Raw genomic sequence first — 19,477 nt, forward strand, 5'->3', positions numbered from 1 at the left:
CATCCCAGGTTCAATGAATGAAGAATTTCTATTTCTGGCTATAACAATTGAGTGAGAAAGCCTCTGCTTATTAAAAAAACAAGGAACAGGAAAATGCCAAGTAATCTTAAAGTGCTGATAAGGGTGAGTGTGAAGTATGCAAATAAAAGATGCTACTTTACAACTAGTGACTCGTATCGTTTGTAGAACACTCAGTCCATAGCTGCTGGAATCTCTTCTGTGATCTTAAAGCTGAGTTATTCTTAGCAGGTCAACAGAGAAGTAGTGAAATAACACGCTTTTATTTCATATATCTGTAGTTGGGAAGGTGCCATTTCTGCATTCTCCCTTTGCAACTACCAGGAGCTATTTGTTAGGCAGGTGGAGGAGGATGTTAGCATCTTTGCTCAGGCAAGTAGTTTCATTGACTGGGAAAGGTTTGCTTAATTTTAACAGAAAATTAATTACTTGATTGAGATGAGCATTTTCTGTTTGATGTGCACAGGGAGCACAGCAGGTCCGAGCACAGTCATGTGAGCATTGCTAGCTGTGTATCACAAAAGAGCAGTGGTAGCTGTGGTGGAAGGAGGGATTATTTCAGATTACCCTTTGCAGCAGCTGGTGACAATACTCTTCAACCTTCCAGAGAGAGCTTAAGCAGCTGTTCCTAGGAGCAGTCCTTTTTATGAGAAGAATGCCATCAGTCACTGCTATCATGTACAAAACCAGTCAGGGATGGATGACTTCAAAATAACTCTCCTAATAACCTCCTAACTCTTGGTTTGGTGGAATGAAATGAAATACCTCTTTATTGAAAATTTTAGCAGTTAAGAAACTCATTTTTGTCATCTGTACACCTGCTTGGGACATTCGAAAGAGCAGAATTCATACAGAAAGCAGCCTCTGACAAATTTAAGAGATATGAGACCCATTATTCAGGTAGAAGAAGGACCCTTCACCTCTTCTTCATTTAAGCAGCATTTTTACTTTTCCTAGTGATCACTTAATCACTTACACATACGGTATCTGTAGATGTAGCGCTGTCCCAGGATTTCAATGGCAATGGACTGATTAAATCCTCTCAAGGCTAGAGGTACCATCAGTGCTGTCTTGAGATGCTGAACTTGACCCTGAAATAGCATCCATCACTCCTTTTTTGGCTTCTTAGGGATCTTGGGAATTGTTGCCAAAATTAGCAAAGCCAACCCACCACAAATCTTCAACATGCTTATGATGGGAGTCTAAAATCTTACACTTTTCTGCAACTTGTACTATCAAACAGCGAGAACTTTCTTTGGGATTTACTGCTTTGAACCATCTTCAGGAGTATAGCACTGCTGTTTTTTCTTGAAAAGGATGGGCAAATAAAAGAAAACACCTCAACCTCTCACCCCACTTGCTCTTGTCTTCTTGATACAATGCAATATCTTGTTATCTCACCTGTCTTGAGAATGGCATAAGCTGTAGGTTGCAGTTACAGATGCTGAATAAATAATGTCTTGGGTGTTGCACTAACAAGAAAAAGGTGTTTCTTGTGGTACTTCTTCATTTCTCTTTTCAAACATATTCAGAAAAAACATTTGCCTGGACAGTGCTTAGCATGTTGTAAGCACCTTCAATCATGAATGAAACTTGTGATTTCATCAATTCCAAATTTCAGGGTGTCGAGTGTATTCTGAATCATATCAACCGTACACAGCAGGAATTTGTCACATGCACTATTTTTGACCATGAGTAACAACCATCCATGTCAGCTGACAAATATAATGAGAAGCACTTGTTTTATGTTGCTGTTTTTACTCTAAGTCACCCTTTTGCCAGCTTTCCTGAGGTACGTACTTTTTTAGAATTTTACAAGGTTTTACATAACAAGCACTTTCCATTTCTATGTTTGCATCTGAAGCTGGCCAACACTTTTCACTTCTGGCATTCCCTTGAATTTTCAATGCCTCTTTGGTCCTCCTTATGTGCAGAATCCTAATAGTATGTTTTTAGTAAACGTTCCTCGGGACAGTAATTTTTTAATCCCCATAACAAACAGCCATTCTCCACTGACAGCTTCAATTTCCAGAAACACTGAGGCTACATTTCTTTTTAACTATGTGATGAGATCATCCCTAAAGGAAATAATGTGTTTGTTCAAAAGGACCCTTGTTTCTACAGCTATTTCCCATTCTGAATTAAGGAGGTCATCTGGGGGAATTATGCTCTTTCTCTATACGTTCCTCTGGGGAGCAGGAAGAGGACAGTCCATCTAATGCTGCATAACAGAAATCACACCACTGAGCCGCATCAAAGCCAGTGTCTGCAGTCTGGCAGCTGAACACAGGCTGTTGCCTGCCTTTGCACCCAAGGTATTTCTCCAGTCTTTTGTTAGACCAATTAATCTGCATGTATTTTCCTTCCAGTTGGCAACTTGTGAAATTAAGCAGTACATCAAATTATAGCCAGGGTGTCTTTTTCATTTCAGGTCTTCTTAATCTCGTAATCTGCATTTAGTGGGTAGTATCTAGTATCCATCAGAAGAGGGGTGGCCACCAGGGACAGGGAGGTGATTGTCCCCCACTACTCTGCTCTTGTGAGGACCCATCTGGAGTACTGTGTCCAGGTCCAGAGCCCCCAGTATAAGAAAGACAGGGAGCTGTTGCAGAGGGTCCAGAGGAGAGCCACGAAGATGATCAGGGGACTGGAGCACCTCCTCTATGAGGACAGGCTGAGGGAGCTGGGTTTGTTCAGCCTGGAGAAAAGGGGGCTGTGGGGTGACCTCATTGCAGCCTTTCACTACCTGAAGGGAGCCTACAAACAGAAGGGGAATCAACTCTGTGAAAGGGTAGCTAACAGCAGGAGAAGGGGAAATGGTTTTAAGTTGAGGGAGGGAAGATTTAGATTGGATGTCAGGGGGAAATTCTTTACAGAGAGAGTGGTGAGGTACTGGCACAGGCTGCCCAGAGAGGTTGTGGATGCCCCGTCCCTGGAGGTGTTCAAAGCCAGATAGGATGGGGCCCTGGGCAGCCTGGTCTAGTATTAAATGTGGAGGTTGGTGGCTCTGCATGTGGCAGGGGGGTTGGAGATTCGTGATCCTTGATGTCCCTTCCAACCCTGGCAATTCTGTGATTTTTTGATTGTGATTGTGCAACCTGATCTAGTGCATTGAGCGGTTCACAACCTAACCTGTGACAGGGGTGTTGGAACTGTAAACGTAAATGGAATGTAAGGTCTCTTCCAACCAAAGTCATTCTATGATTTTATGATTCTGTGATTTTCAGTTTTCGTTACTGTTTTAAAGTCAGTTCTACAAGTTATTAAATGTCCATCACTATGTGCTTGTGAAGTGAAAGCCCTTATCTTCTAGAAGAAAAGTTGCTATGTGCTATAAGTTACTCTGCTTGAATACCAGTTAATAATGCTTAATAACCAGTTACTCCACTTAAATACCAGCCAGTTACCTGAAACTACTCATTCCTTTTCCAGATCCTCCAAGATTTCTGTTTTCCTTCTTTGTCCAAAATATTTAATTATCTTAATACAATGGCCATCAAGCCAGTCAGTTCTGATAAATTTGGAATTAAACTTTCAAACACGTTGAGAAAGCATTTAATGTCTAAGATACTTTGTATCTGAAAACCTTTGATTTTCTTAGTATCTCTTTTAGATATGGATGATGTCTCAAGTAAATAACCAGATTTTCAAAAGAGATCAAAGACATCACATTTTGTGAGCTTTGAATTCATACCACAGCACACTCTTCACAATCCTCTTTAGGCTTTATAAACATTCCTTTGAGTAACTCCTGAGCTAACCTCTTGTCCATGCATGAGGTACCACTATTTGCTCTCTTCCTGCCATCCCCGACCTTCTGTTCTTCCCAACACAGCAGGTACACTGACTCCTCTACAAGGGCAATACTTCTCCTAAAGCACCAATAAAAGTGGCTTGGAATTTTGCTTTTACTCTTCACAGGGCAAAAGACAAGGATGCTCACAGTCAGTTATTTTCTTTCATCTAAGAAGGAAGACGTGCTACTCTATAAGCCAAATCTATTTTCTGGAACTGAATTTATCCTCATGTGTCCATCTGAAACTGTTGGACTTTATATCAGTTAATCAAATACTCCTTTATCCAGAAACAGGATGTAAGCACAAGAGTGACACAACAGCATGACTGTCATAGGACATTCACTCTTCCAGTTTCCTGCCATATTAATAATTTAATCAAGTAACTGTTTGATGTAAAAAAAATTAAAATAGCCAAGGATCCTTATCCTGGCCCTAACCCTAACCAATTCCATTGCTCGTAGTGGAGTGTCACAGCCTCCTCTCAGGATAATCATAGGCTCTTCTGTTAGCTAAACCTAACTGCTCATCTGAGAGGGTGATGTGGCAGGTGGTGGTGGGGGACAGTGGACGGGCTGGGTGTCCTGTGGTGCTGCATGTGGAACTGTGGGTGTGGGAGGCTGGGTTCACTCCCACAAGGAGGAGTCTGGATGGACCGGACATCTTCACGTGTGTGGTTTGTCCAGAGATGACAGACAGGTTTGTGGACTGGTGGTGTGAAATCAGAGGTGTGATTTAAGCTGATGCATAAGTGTGGTGGGGGGATGAAACTCAGTGGCCTCCCCTGCCCCTGGCTGTGGTGTTTGGCTTGGAACTGCAGGATCTGTTTTTTGACTGGGCATGGGCAAGTTTCACAGCCTTTGTCTTGTTGTCATGTGTGTTTTCATCATAATTCCGGGCTTTTGTGTCTGGCTGTGTGCTCCAGAAATTTTGGTGAAGCTGGGAAAGCCAGTTGTGCTTGGATGTGCTAGGTCTGGCCTTTGAGAGGGCCAGGAGTGTTGGGGGACTTGTGGAAGAGGGTGGGGATTTGAGGTGCTGTGGATGGAGTGATCACTGCAGAGACTGTGCGGCTGTCACTGGCATCTCCCTACCTCCCCCTCTCCCTCTCTCCCTCCCTCTCTCTCTCTCTGTAGTCATGCTTAGGCTCCTGTACAGGAACCATTTGGACATGGAAGACAAAGCAACAAGAAGGCCCTGGAGGCTCAGCTGCTGGCAAAATACCAGAAGGCAGTCAGGGTTCCTGAGCAAACCCACTGCAGGGTCCTCCCCACTGGTGAGGTGCCTCTTGCCCCTGGGGTGACAGGCAGTTGCTGTCCTTTAGCCTCGCTCTCCCTGCATTGTTGCCTAGATCTTGCAATTCACTCTCCAGCACAGTGTGGTAGTGCAAGGGCTTTTATTCAACTGTTAGACCATAGCGGGTAATTTGGCAAACAAGACAGCCCTTGCCGTGCCAACATGGGACAGGAGTTCCTGCTTTTACTCGGCAGTGACAGCACCATGGGCAGGTGCAGCCTGTTGCCTGTGGCTTCTCTTCATCCTCTTGGTCTTCTTTGTTTTGGAGGGAGAGGCCACTTGCTGGCTTTTTGGGTCAGGCCTGACACGGTGCTTGGGCCTGCTTCCCAGAAGGTGTTTGAGTACAGAGCTGTTCTTCACAGACATCTGCAAGTGGGACGGAGAGATACACTGCTGGTTACTCCTCTTGGAAATCTTCCCAGCCATGTCCATGGTCTTGTGCGTCACCCACTGCAGCACAGCAGCCAGGTAGACTGGGGCACTGGCTCCAAAACGCTCAGCAAACTGGCCTTTGCGCAGCTGCCTCTCTATTCGGCTCACGGGGAAGACCAGCCCAGCCCGGGAGGAGCGACTCGTTTTGGCCTTCACTTTCCGACGCGTGGAGGGCTCCCCAGAGCATGACTCTTCAGGCTCCCTCTCCTGCTCAGGTGCAGTACAGACCTCATCTGTTCCAGCCATGCTGCTTGCTTCCATAGGTCTCTCTATGCTGTGCAGGCTTATCTTCCTTTGCCTTTCCTGCCTGCTCTTGATGTATTTGCTGACCCTTGCTGTTGTTTTCTGTCTGCTCCACCTCTACCAGCCCAGTCTAGAAGTGTCTGTGGCTGGGCACACACACAGGCAAGGACGTCTCCAGCACGGCCAAGCTTCCCTGAGGAAGGGCTCCAGCTCTGGTCTTCTCCTCTGCAGGCTGAGGCCCTGTGTTCACCAACCCAGTGGAAACCAGGGTGCCCCTTGCCTGGCAGGACCAATAGGAAAAAACTTTTTCTGTGACCTCACCTCCGTGCTTGTGACATCATCCCCACTGGCCCCATCATTTACAGTGAGCTCAGGGATGGCCTCTGCATCCAACCCTTCCCATTTTCCCATGGGAGAGGTTTTCCCAGTGTATGAATATATAGGCCAAGCCACAGTGCTGCCAGTTAAGGAGAATCCCAACATCTGTTCTTTTCCTTTTTTTTTTTTTCCCCTCTAATTATCCACTGTGTAGTCTCACAGAAATCAAGGGATTTAGGGATACCACTGGAAGTGTTCATGGCAGCCTGATGAAAGACAGAGCCTGTTCCTGTCAAAGAAAGATGGTAGCTTTCCATCCTTTCAGGTTACCTCTAGCAGAAGACCATGAATCGAGGCCTCTGATATGCATGATCTTCTCTTGAGCAACAGAAACCTAGTAACCTAATAAATGTTTGGATGGCAATATCTTAAACTTATATGGGATTTTATTTCCTAGATTTACTTAGCATACAAGGAGACAGCAGAAAGTTGGGACTTGACCACCTGCTCCAGGAAAATGAAATCCCATCCAATCTGGCACATAAGAGTTAAGACTTCCTCTTCTACTAATCATTCTGGAAAGCAAACAAACAAACACATCAAAACTATAACTCTGTTGATGCCCTCCGTGATGGTTTTGGGAAAAAACTTTGCCACATGTGAACTTCTGTTACCTCTGGTTGGCCTGGAAAGCAGAAGGTGGCAGCAGAGAAGAAGGTGGCAACTGAGAGCATCCATGGACAGCCCATTTTCTTTATGAGATTTTCAGTGGTTGATGTGTGTACTACAAGCAGTTATAAACATAATACATGGAAGAAGAAAATGCTGATTTTAAAAATTAAATTCCTTCTCCCTCACAGAAATACATCAAATCTGGGAATACTATCACCTCAAAGCGAGTGACTTCTGCACTCAAACTTCTAGCCAATTTCTACCTGTCAATTCCATCTTTTTTTTTTCTTCTTCTTTTTTTTTTTTTTTTTTTGTTAAGCATTTTCCCCACACTAAAACCATAGAGGAATCTCTTACAATGTTAAGGTTCAGTACTGCTAATGTTCCTCCCAGGAGCTGGATGTGATGACACTTCCGAGATGTCAGAATTTCAGCACCCTTTCATGGAGGAGACAGCACTGTGAAACTACACAGATTGTGTTTCGAGATTTTCTTGCCTTGCTGCCTTGCTCTTTTTATGATCAGCTGCATAAAATGAAACCTAAAATGTGGTTAAGCGGGTCACATTCTTGATCCATTTTAAGCATAAACGCCTGCATAAAGCTGAAAACTAACTGAGGGGTGAGTCTGGAGAGCAGCCTTATGGAATGGGATCTGGTGATTCTGGTTGACAGGAGGTTGAATCTGAGTCAGCGGTGTGCCCTGGGAACCAAAAAAGCCAATTCTGCTCTGGAGTGGATCAGACACAGCTGGTCGAGGGAAGGGATTGTCCTGCTCTGCTCTGTGCTGATGCAGCTTTGCCTCAAGCACTGCTCAAATTTGGGTGCCACAGTATCAGAAGGACATAATACTATTAGAGAGTGTCCAGAGGAATCTGTGAAGAAGAGGAAGGGTCGAGAGGGCAAGATGTATGAGGAGGTCACCTGGTTTGCTCACCCTAGAGAAGAGGAGACTGAGAGGAAGCATCATGATAGCCTACAGCTTCCTCATGAGGGGAACAGAGGGGCACGCAGGCAGGCTTTTTTCTCTGGCAGCAGTGACAGGTCCTGAAGGAACAGTGTGGAATTGCATCAAGGGAGGCTCAGGTTGGACATCAGGAAAAGGTCCTTCTCTGGAGGGCTGCTGAGAACTGGAGCAGGCTCCCCAGGGCAGTAGTTATGGCTCCTAAATGCCAGAGTTCAAGGAGAGTTTGGACAGTACTCTCAGACATGGGGTTTATGACTTGAGCTGATTATTAATTCATCTAATGTTCAAAGAAGGTAAGTTGAGGTTTGGGCTTTCCAGCTGCCCCAGTGAGTCTTTGCTTCCTCTGTGTAAAGCAGGGCATCTTGCAAAATCATAGACTCAGAAGTAGAGTCTCTGACTCAGAGGCTGAGAAAGGAACCTCTAGAGGTCTCTACATCACATCCACCACACTTCTCATCCTGGGCAAGCCAAGCTAGATCAAATTTATGTCAGAGCTATCATCAGTATAACATGCATGAAAAATCTAGCTCTCAGTTCACTGAGGTGCCCCCAAGGTTGTACAGCAATTGAATGTTTCCAGAGTTTGAAAGGAAACAAAATAGACCCCAGTTCTAGCTCAACTGCCTATTCCTTTCAGGGACCCTCTGTCATCGTGTATGAAGATATGGTCTTTTTTGTTGGTGGTAACAGAAAAATTCTTTTTAAAATCTAAATATTTACACATATTTATTTTGATGAAATTTCATGTGAGAGTTCTGATTTTTCAGTTTTATATAATATTAATGTAAATAATATTTTATTAACATATAAATATTTTAGTGTTGGTGAAAGGTTGTTTCGGGATCATAATGGTAAAATGAATATTTCAAAATTGGCTTTTTATGGATTTTAAATAAATGTCAAAGTGTCAGAAATTCTCATGGGAAAATAGTTTTGTTTGTTTCCTGACATGTGATTTCTTTCTGACAGATGTAATTCAAGTCTCTCTAGTAAGATCATCTCCTTACATTACTGAATCCTCATTTTTAAGTATTAAAGTGCAGAAAACATGAGTTCTGTGGTAATATGCTGCCAGTTTTTTAAGAAGAATAATGTTTCCCTTGAAGATAAAAGGAAGTCTAAAAAGAAAAATTACTTTACTTGAAAAATTTTATCATGTTCTTTAGGAATAGAAAAACTGGATTATGAAATAGGCCACTATTTTGTTTACTAGGAAACGTGTGAAGATAATGGTTTCAACAAAGCGGAAAATACAGCCTTTAAAAATGTTGCTAGGTCACAGAAAGAAAATCTTTTATAGACTAACTCATTCTGCAATTTTTATATTTAATAGGAAAAAGAAAAAACCCTGCATCATATTCATGCTGGAACTTGAAAGTACATTTGAAAATACAGCAGCATTTTGAGTTTTCAGTTGCAGTATTACACTCCTGATCCTTCTGCAGACACTCAGAACCTGTAAATGTAATGTAATAGGGTTGGGATGCAGTATTTTTCTGTATCCATGAGAATGCATATGTAACATTGCAGACACAGCCCATTCACAATTGCACTGTGTTTGTCTGTACTCATTTTGATTTAGATATATGCATAATTTTCATAATTTAGATGTAGCAAATGCAGGTTTGGTCTATACTGTATATACAGTGAGTATATGAGACAAAACAAGAAGAAACTATCTTCTCCATGTCCCTCATTTATTATTCTTTCTGGGTAGCACATTTTGGGGTACCAGAAATGTCAATGAATAGAGGGTGGTACTCAAGCATGCTCAGCGATGCACAAGAGCTCCAGGCTTCAGTACCTCATCCTCTGGAAATGGTTCTGCTCTCCACTCCCAGCCTATCTTTGAAGGCTTGGTGCTGTCAAAGATGTAAAGGAATTCTGAGGATCTTTCTCATCAGTCAGTCTTGGATGTGATGAAAAACTTCTGCAGCTGCAGAGAGAACAAAAGGTCCCAGAGAAGAATGTATCTTTGGATGGGAGACAGTGTGGGACAGATTCATACAGGTTCTGCTTCACTCCACGCTGGCAAAGTAAGGATATTAGATGTTTTGAGGAAGAAATTAGATCAGATGACCCTAGTTGTTCCTAATAGGTATACAGCCATAATCCAATGGGACATTGAAGCATCCCCATAAAATTTTGCAGCCGTGAATGAGTAGAAAGCAGCAGTTCTTAGTATTAGTTTGTTAGTTCTTAGTATTCTTAGTTAGGAATATCTATATCTTAGTTAGAAACATCTATAGATATTCCACCACCTCATCTCACCCAGGGAACATGCACGCTGTTGTTGCAACAAGTTAGAACCACAGAATTCTCCCTGGGTAGGAGGCAGTCACCTGCTTTGCCATTCTCCTTAGGAGGCTTTTAATGCCCCAGTTTCAAATATGAAATGATACACCATGAAGGCACAGATAAACATTTAAACACATTGACCTATGTGTTAAAAAACATTAGGGTCTCAATGAAGCATGGCGTGGATCCAGAAAAAGTGGAAATATTCTCTTGCCTATTATTTTTGTATCGTTGTCAAGATTAACTTGCAGTTCTGTAAATTCTCAGTGTTAGGGAAAACATTCTCTTTTTGATTGAAACAGTCTTAATGAGATCTGTCTTCCTACGGGAAGCGAGTGAAATCAGCTTTAAGATTGCATCCACACTCTCTGCAAGATGCCACAACAATTTCTTCTGCTTAAATAATTATAATTGATATATTGGGTCCTGTAGTATCAGGAGGTTCATTATCCCACTTTCTGGTTTTACTCTTCAATGGAGATGTACTATTTTTAATAATAATTTGAAGTAAGTAATATTTTAAATAGTCATGCTGTTTACCAATTGAAGAAAAAACTTTGTTATATCAGGAAGAAGAGAATCAAGCCAAGTAGAAATAGCACTTTCTCTTTGACTATCTATGGCATTAGAAAATAACAGGAAGAAAAAATCAATCTCTAGCAGTGAGATTGGAAGGAGAGGGAGAAGGAAGGAATGTGGCTTTTGAAACCATTTATAGAACTAAATGTGTAGCTCAGATGGAATAGGTCTTATGAGTTTGTTTTAGTCCTTCACTTTGGAAAATAATTATTGCTTATTGCTCTGGAATTGGTACTGTACTTGGAGGCTGCTTCAGCTGAAGGCATGAGCACTGAGCAAAATTGCAGTGACTGTTGAAGCATACCAATACAGACAAGGAGATACAAGTACTTACTACTTCAGTAATGTTTCGTATAGTATTATTCTTCTGGAAAAATAAACAACCATATTGTGATGATCATTTGATTTTGTTCATCTGGTAGAACATAAATGTTATCCTATTGAGCCCCATTTTATATAAACATTGTTGAGAATCCCTTCCCTGTAGTGATCCCTACAAGTGGTTAATGAAACCCACAGCAGTTGAATACATACAGAAACAGGGGAGAGGAAAGTGAAGCTAGAAATAAACAAAATAGATATTTTGTAAAGATTTTAGCTTCCAGCCAACCAATAACAAGTATGATGCTTACAAAAAGATTAAGTGCAGGCAAGTAGGTTTACCAGTTACATCATCTGTACTTACTTTCCCCCTTGATAAAACTGCCAGAGATGATCTACTTTAGATTTCAGTTGGATCAATACAAATTCACTTGAGTTCTGTACTCGTATATCAGTGATTCTCAGACTCGTTTGGTTTTTGCTGGTCTGCAGTTTGCTAATGTGAAGACATGAGACTCAAGGAAAATTTCTGTCATTCCTCTGGGTATTAAGGCCTTTCCTTAATGCTGCGTTTGGCTAATACAGAAATATTGGCTTCTATTTAGCAGGTTCATACTCTTACAGATGCGTTTTGTTGCTTGAACTGGTTGTGGGATTTAGTATATTTTGCCATCTACTTGATGGTCAAATTAGTTGGTAGGAGCCTGTTTTATAAAGCTTAGTAGCCACTTTGACGTTGGCATAGCTGTTGATTGAGGCATGGGAACAAGACATCTGTGATAGCAGGAAATGTGAAACTACAGTTTCTTAATTTATAAACAACTGTTCTTAATTTATAAACAACTGTTCATAATCGCTAGTCAAGCTGGACAGCTATCCAACTTTGGGTTTACTAATTTAGTCCTTGCTGATTTCTTTTCTGATATACATAGTATGATAGTGGGACATTACTTTGTGCTAGGACACTAATAAACGCAAATCAACTGTTTCCAAAATGCTGAATTAAAAATAAACTATAGTCATAAATAAGAAGGGCATTTTGACTTTTTCTTGGGGAAGATTGCTTGCTAAATGATGCAAACATATCAAGGGTAATTTGCAACACTGTGTTTTGCAGATTGAAAAGTGTTGGTGAAATAGCAATTCATTACTACTGTTGAAACCAGCAACACATAGTGTATAATTCTGCATAAGTGTGGACTACACATAGTTGTGCTTAGAGATCATTCTTCACAGGAATTTTGAGACTTTTAAAAGATGGATATATGGCATTATTGTTTGTGGTCTTTGCAGCAGTATTCCTACCGGTATCTACATTCAGAAGAAATACTCCTTACAGAATCTACACTAGTTTACCGGATAAGACATCTAAAATAGCATGAACAGAAGTCCTATTACCTCTTAACAAGTACCCTTCCATACCGTGAATTCCTTCTGTGCAATAACAGCAGGATTATGATATGAGAAGCATGAGAAGACAAAGTCTCTAGAATGAGAAAAAGATCAGTACTAGAAGTCATAAAGTTGGAAGATATAAAGGATCATCCCATGTGCCTGGGGAACTAGACACGATAATGAAAGGATCCCCTTCTAGTCTGACATGCTTACACAGTTTTAAGGTGTCTAAGGAGAACTGGCCAAATTTTGCTACTTTTGGTCCTCTCTACCTTTGCTTCTCACTTTGGTTCTGTATAGACCTGACTCACTGGACAGTGTGAGGTAGAGGTACTCCTAACTTTTATCTCCAGAGGGGGATAGTTTCACACCAACATGTCAGTCTAGGCTTGATGAATTTACTCCTTGATTTATCTGAATGGTGTCAGTTGTTAGACTGGAAGCACTAGAAAATTTATACAGGTATAAAGAGGTTCAAATCAGGTATTGGAAGTTAACTGGTACTGGAAGCCAGAACAGGTTCTGGAGGAAAAAGGATATGTTCTCTAGCTTGGAACAAGTTCTGGAGTGGACTGAGCCTGTGCTTTTGAATAGAGAGTGAGGGGAGGGCTGGAAATATCACCATGACACTGAATGAAAGTCAAAATTCATAAGTATAGTGAGCACTGATTCCTGACACTGAAGTGCAGTAGAGGTATTTCAGAGGAGGAAAACCTGCTTGCTACCTGTGACATTTATTTTACTCTGGGGGGATGAGATGAATTTCAGCATGAGAACAGTGATTCCACAGTGCTTCTGTGCATCCCAGCAATTGTAAAACTAGATGAAGTATTGCTTGAAATTCTTCCAAAGTATATGAGGATCCAGCTAATGTCAAAAGCTGATATCTATTAAATGCTGTTGCGTAAGTCAATGTCTGTGCAAAATAGCTGTATGAGACAAAGATATAAGTATAGATTATATATGTATTCTCTTAAAATTATATATATTTTTTCTCTTTAAATAATTCAAAATTAGTGCTAAGGCTGAGTTCATACATGGATTCCACAATAACTGAACCTTACATCATTTTCTTTCTAATATTAAGGGTGTTCATCTTTCATGTAAGTGTGGGATAACTTGGCGTTTTCTTTTCATATACTAACATATGACATATTCAGCATTTTAAAGCAGCTTGTACTTCGTCACCATTCATGCAATCCTTAGCAATGTTTCTGCAGAGCACCATAAGAAAGCAAAGATGATTTTCAGAGGATCTCTGAAACAAAACAGGCTCTCAGGCTCTATTCTACCTGCCATTCCCTGTAGACATTGCCTTTGACAGGGGAAAGATGCTCATTTGTCACCATGTGCATCTGCCAATGATTTATGCTACCTGAGCTGAGATAAACAACCAAATCACGTTGCTTTCCCTCTCACTGAATGAAGAAACACGGAAAAAGAACAGAAAGGCTTTGCATAAAGAGAGAATTAGATGTGAAGCAGGTATTTGTGTCAAACAGAGTAGCAGCCAGTGGTGCAGAAGCCCATGGTGATGATACCTACCACCCCACTAGAATGAACTTGCAACCAGCTGGTGTCTTCATCCCATTGTCTGGGATTCACTGTGGGCTGAGCATCAAGGACAAAACCCTCTGAGACAGGAGGGAGGCTATGCTCTAGGCATAGGCCTTCAGACATACTGAGCCACCCTCACTACATAGCTTTTACTGCCTCTGCTGCAATCAAGCTTCCACCGTTTTGCTGAAATAGATTGCTTGTCCATGGGGTACATGTTCAACCCCTATCAAATGCAACACATATTAACTTAGGTCACAGTAAAATTGCTTCATGCTAAGGCTCACGTGATGTTATTGCTGCCTTCCTGAGCATAGGGAATAAAGGTAGTCAATAACTTCACTTACAATCATAGCATTCTTAGAGTTGGAAGGGACTTTTTAAAGGTCAGCTAGTCCAGCTCCCCTGCAATGAACAGGGACATGCACAGCTACATCAGGTTGCCCAGGGCACAATCTAAGCTCACCTTGAAAGTCTCCAGGGAGGGGGCATCGACCACATGTCTGAGCAACCTGTTCCAGTGCCTCACCACCCTCACTTTACAGTTCTCCCTATTTACACTCTGAATCTACCCTCTTTGAGTCTGAAATCATTTCCCCTTGTTCTGTCACCACAGACCCTGCTAAAGAGACTGTCTCCTTCTTCCCTGTAGCTCCCTTTTAAATGCTGAAAGGCTATCAAGTCATCTCAGAGCCTTCGCTTCTCCAGGATGAACAGCCCCAGCTTTCTCAGTCTGTCACTGTGGGATAGGCGTTCCATTTTGCAGATCATTTCTGTGGCCCTGCTCTGGATGTGCTCCAACAGGTCCATGTCTCTCCTGTACTGAGGACTCCACATCTGGACGCAGTACTCCTGGTGAGGTCTCACCAGCTTAGAGCAGAGGGGCAGGATCACCTCCCTCACCCTACTGGTCAGACTTCTTTTGATGCAGCCCAGGATCTGGTCGGCTTTCTGGGCTTCGAGGACACATTGCTGCCTCATGTCCAGCTTTCCATCCACCAATACCCCCAGGTCTTTTTCAGCAGGGCTGCATTCAATCCTTTCATCCCCCAGCTTGTAGTAGTAGTGAGGGTTGCAAGAACTTGCATTTGGATTTATTGAGCCTCATGAGATTCTCCTAGGCCCAGTGCTCAAGCCCATCTGTCCTGTCTGCCCAAACGCTTCTAAATGTTGTGAAAGAGCCTGACTCTCTAACAGAAAGATGTGCCTTCTGGATGGCATCCCATCCCTCTGGTGTGTTGATCACACCCCACAGCTTGGTGTCATCAGCTAAATTGCTGAGGGAACCTTTCTTAAAAATAGGTGCGATGTTGTCTTTTTTCTAGTCACCAGATTCCAGTCACCAGATTTTCACCTGATTGCCACAACTTTTCAAATATCACTGAGAGTGACTTGGTGACTGCATCACCTAATTTCCTCAGGGCTCTGAGATGCGTTTCATCAATACCCATAGACTTGTGGATGTTCAGGTCCCTCAAGTGGTCACAAACCTGATTGTCACTTACATGGGGTGGGGGGGGACGGGAGATTTCTAACCCAGTCCTCCCCTACCAAATCAAATACTTGCTGTGTAGATTCATCCTTCAGCTGCATATATGTAAGGAATTAAAAGGAGGATCTCTTGCAACAACCTTCTTGCAGCAAAAAAACAGTTAAAAATTTCATTTGCTCAACTCTCTCACAAACTGGATGATATGGGCAATGCCCAGCAGAACCACTTCATTCAGGACAGGCAAAATAGCTGTGTCTTGCAGAACTTCTCTGTGAGCACTTCTGCCTATCTGCTCCAAGAACAATGCTGAAAATAAAACCATGAGCTCTGTTTTCTCTGTAATCCATCTGAAGCTTTTTCAGGTATGCAAAGGCACATTGCGGTTACCCTTTGCTGAATCCTCAGCTAACACTACCAAAGCTAAGCAATGGTAGCTTAGCTCTTCTTTCACAGGTGATACTCATAATAAATTCAGTGCCTACCAGATTCTTCATTTCACATATATGAATATGAAAGTGCCATCCATAAAACATCCAATCAGATTTACAAAATATCCTTCTGTTAGCGAGTCAGGCTCTATCAAGTCATTCAAAAGTGTTCTTTGTTGCTCAGTTGACTCCTAACCTCATGCTCCAGGCCTGAAAGCATTTTCCACTGGATGATCTGATATTGTGCAATTTCCAAAAAAGCCCTGCAGGGAAACAGAGATATCTGATGTCCCCTGCCTGCACTCCAATGTAAATTTACATTTCACAAACCATAGCAACTCATAATCCCTCAGTCCTTTGTAATGCCAAGTTGTCTCCCCAGCTTGTGTTAATGTGTACTAATGAGGAACAGGCAATAGGTATTTGGAAAGCAGATAAGCTCTGAGCACAGCCTTCCAGCTCTTTTAGAATATGCTATTAAAAAAAAAAAAAAAAAAAGCCTAAATTGTTTTTGTGGGTTGCAGTACCACGTTTTAAGGCAGCTCTTCTTGTTTGTTTGTTTTCAGGCACCAGCAGTGGCTCTGGTGGGACAATGAGATTTCTTGTATATCAGCAACAAAGGTAGGGTTTTGAAGGCAGAAAGTTCCAGGTCACTTAACGTAGCAGGTGTGGCTTATATGGTGTGATGAGAGCAGTGGAACTCTCAGGTCAGTCATGATTATGCAGCAGTGTGGAGAAGGTCCTGGGTTATTTCCAGGGTAGTGGTGTTGAATGAAACATGAAGGCAGGGGTTACCACCGTGTAGTGTGAAGGATGCTAGTTTGTGCGGTTCAGCTCAGTCCTCTGCTGTCTTAGGGGCTCAAACTGCGAACCTCTTTTCTAGGTATCTTTAGTCTTAGCAGAAAAGTCTGTAGGCAGGCCTGTGTAGTGGTAATTTCCATGTCTTTGGTGTACCACATACTACTTAAAATCATAGAATCATTAAGGTTGGAAAAGACCTCTAATATCATTTGGTCCAACCATCAGTCCATCCCCACTATGCCTACTAACTACATCCCTGAGTGCCGCATCTCCACTTTTCTTGAACACCTCCAGGACGGTGACTTCACCACCTCCCTGGGCAATCTGTTACATTGCATTACCACTCTTTCTGAGAAGAAATTTTTCCTAATATCCAACCTGAATCTCTCCTGGCACTACTAAAGGCCATCACCTCTTGTCCTTTGACTAGTTAACTGGGAGAAGAGGTGACAGAAATCTCTGAATGAACAAGACTCTTAGGACCCTTAGAGCCTTTGTTGCCAGGACTATGCCCACTTTTTACACTGGCACCAAACGAAGCAGTGGATACTCTGACCACAAGTCCTTCTCTATGAAATTACTAGCACCAACCTTATGGTTACCAGCAGTGCTTGCAAGGGAGTGTGCACCAAGATGCTCAGAACAGAACGTGCATTGAGGCAGAAGTCCAGACATCACTACCATTCTAAATTGAAAAAGGGAAGGTATACAGCAAGGCTGTGCTATCTGAATAGGTGTTTTGGTTGAAGGGACAGGATTAGGGTTACAGGCTGCAATTTATTGTCTCCAACTCATTTTTTGGTCTGGTTGTTCATTCTTGATTTTTTTTTAGAGGGAAAGAGTCAGAAGCGTTTTTGGTTTTTTTTTTTTCTTCTGTCAGACTGTTTTTGACCCATCCCTGGAAAAAGTCAAGGTCAGCTAGGACAGAGCTCTGAACAACCTGATCTAGCTGTAGGTGACCCTGTTCACTGCAGGGAGGTTGGATAGAAGACCTGCAAGGGTCCCTTCCAACTCAAACAATTCTGTGATTCTATGACCAAAATAAGAACTAGTCCCATTTCTTTCTCCCAATGGAAAGATTGGTTCTTGAAATTCAGCTCTGGTTGATGGAGGATTCTGTTTTTTCCTTGATTGTGTCCTTGTTCTGTTTTACAGCCTTTAACAACACACAGCTTGTATGTCTTTTATACAAAGCCACATTCTTTTCCACAATGTTATTGCATTCTTAATTACTTGATCCTGAGCTCATCGAAGACTACTGGAAACACTCCTAATAGGACACAGTAACAACACAGCCCTGAATATAGGCACAAACAAATTAATGTCACAGGCCTCTCTATTGCTTTGCTGAGAAAGGCAATATAGGGTAAAAAATGTCCACAGCTGAATCTATGTCCTTAAAACCAGTGAATTCATTTGGAATAGATAACAAAATGTCATGAACTTTCCTGGGTGAGAGAAAGCAGTGAGAGTGATTTGACATAAAAACTGGCTATCATTAATTCATAGTTTGGCAAATCTCAGGCATTTGTAGTGAATGAATTAATTCTTTATTACGCAGTCTCTTTGGAGAACCTGGGTTTAAAAAATGGACTAATTGAGGGAAAAAAAAAAAAAAAAAAGCCTTATGAAATCCTTTTTATGAGTGTTAGTGGTTGTGCTGCCCTAGAAATCTCGTTTTTCTTTTAGGTACTGCAAGTCACCACAATTTGGAATGCCAACAGAGTTAGGTAGAAATGTTAGAAATGTGAGCCTTTTGCAAATTACATCAATGTGCATAATATCTGTGGACAGCTGCAGAGCTTGGATCTGTTCCCCAACTAGATGAAGTGGCATGGTCTCTATTATTTTTTATGTTCTGCTGTAGGTATCTGAGGGGAACAGAAGGACCTGAGCCCTAGCAACAAATGAACAAATAAATAAATAGAATGCATAGTCTGTAAGCTTCATATTCAGTTAATCCACAGTCCATGAATGTAATATCTCACATGAACTAAACAATGCTTTCTATTGTCAAGCAAACTTACAAAACTTTTTTTTTTTTAAATTAAATATCTATATTTTTCTTTTATATTTGAAGTACAAGGAAAAAGCTGTGTTGGGTCATGGGAAATGCTACAGTGTGGGTTTTTTTCAGACTGAATTTTCTCCCCTTGGTTGAAATTGATTCCATAATCACCCTTATAACACACTGCGCTAGTAACAAAGTACCTCATGACTGATCTGGTGTATTTCAAGAATACACTCAGCTTACTGAAAAGTACTGCTTTAGCAAACATCAGTCACAGCACAGGAAAAATATGGGTCCTCTGTTAACCCTCCAGGACATGGGTTTTGCAAGGAGACTGGGAACTAGCGATGAGGCTAAGGAAGCAGTAACTTTCCAAAAACCAGGAGCTGTGTGATGATCTGTGAATTTATTGCAAAACCTGATTATTAAAGGGGCTCAAAAGCATCACCAGTAGGTTACTGCTGCTCTTAAACTTGTAAGCAGTACCAGGACCTGAGACCCAAGAATCTGCAGATGCAGTTTTCCTGCCAGCACACAGCAAGCTGCTGAAACCACTGAGTGCTGCATCAAATCTACAGCTCATAGCTTTTTTCTCAAGACCAGAAAACACTGCCTAACAAAAGCCACAGGAACTGCTCTTTTAATCCTACTTTCTGTTGAGCCAGGAAGCTCTGTGAATAAACAGCTCAATTTGCACATACTGTAGGTGTAGGTGGCTGTTTCTTCATAACTCAGAAAGCCTTGAGATGTTGTCTCACAAGAGAGTAAAACTACTGGATAAAACTGTTGAATGTTAATGATAAAAATATATTTAGATATGACTTTAATCCTGGAAATTCTGATGTTCTATGGGATATCC

At 41.8% G+C, this 19,477-nt stretch overlaps 1 protein-coding gene across 1 annotated transcript; it reads right to left on the reverse strand.

The window, feature by feature from the left end:
* Positions 1-5,250: 5,250 nt before the first annotated feature.
* Positions 5,251-6,191, reverse strand: LOC125692563 (histone H2A-like). The gene is made up of 2 exons (XM_048943244.1): positions 6,102-6,191; positions 5,251-5,897 (listed from the first exon to the last, which is right to left on the reverse strand). The coding sequence occupies exons 1-2, from the start codon at positions 6,189-6,191 to the stop codon at positions 5,289-5,291; spliced, it is 699 nt and encodes a 232-aa protein (XP_048799201.1). The 3' UTR covers positions 5,251-5,288.
* Positions 6,192-19,477: the final 13,286 nt, after the last annotated feature.

Source organism: Lagopus muta, chromosome 4 (genome assembly GCF_023343835.1).
Source record: "Lagopus muta isolate bLagMut1 chromosome 4, bLagMut1 primary, whole genome shotgun sequence".
Lineage (NCBI taxonomy): Eukaryota > Metazoa > Chordata > Aves > Galliformes > Phasianidae > Lagopus > Lagopus muta.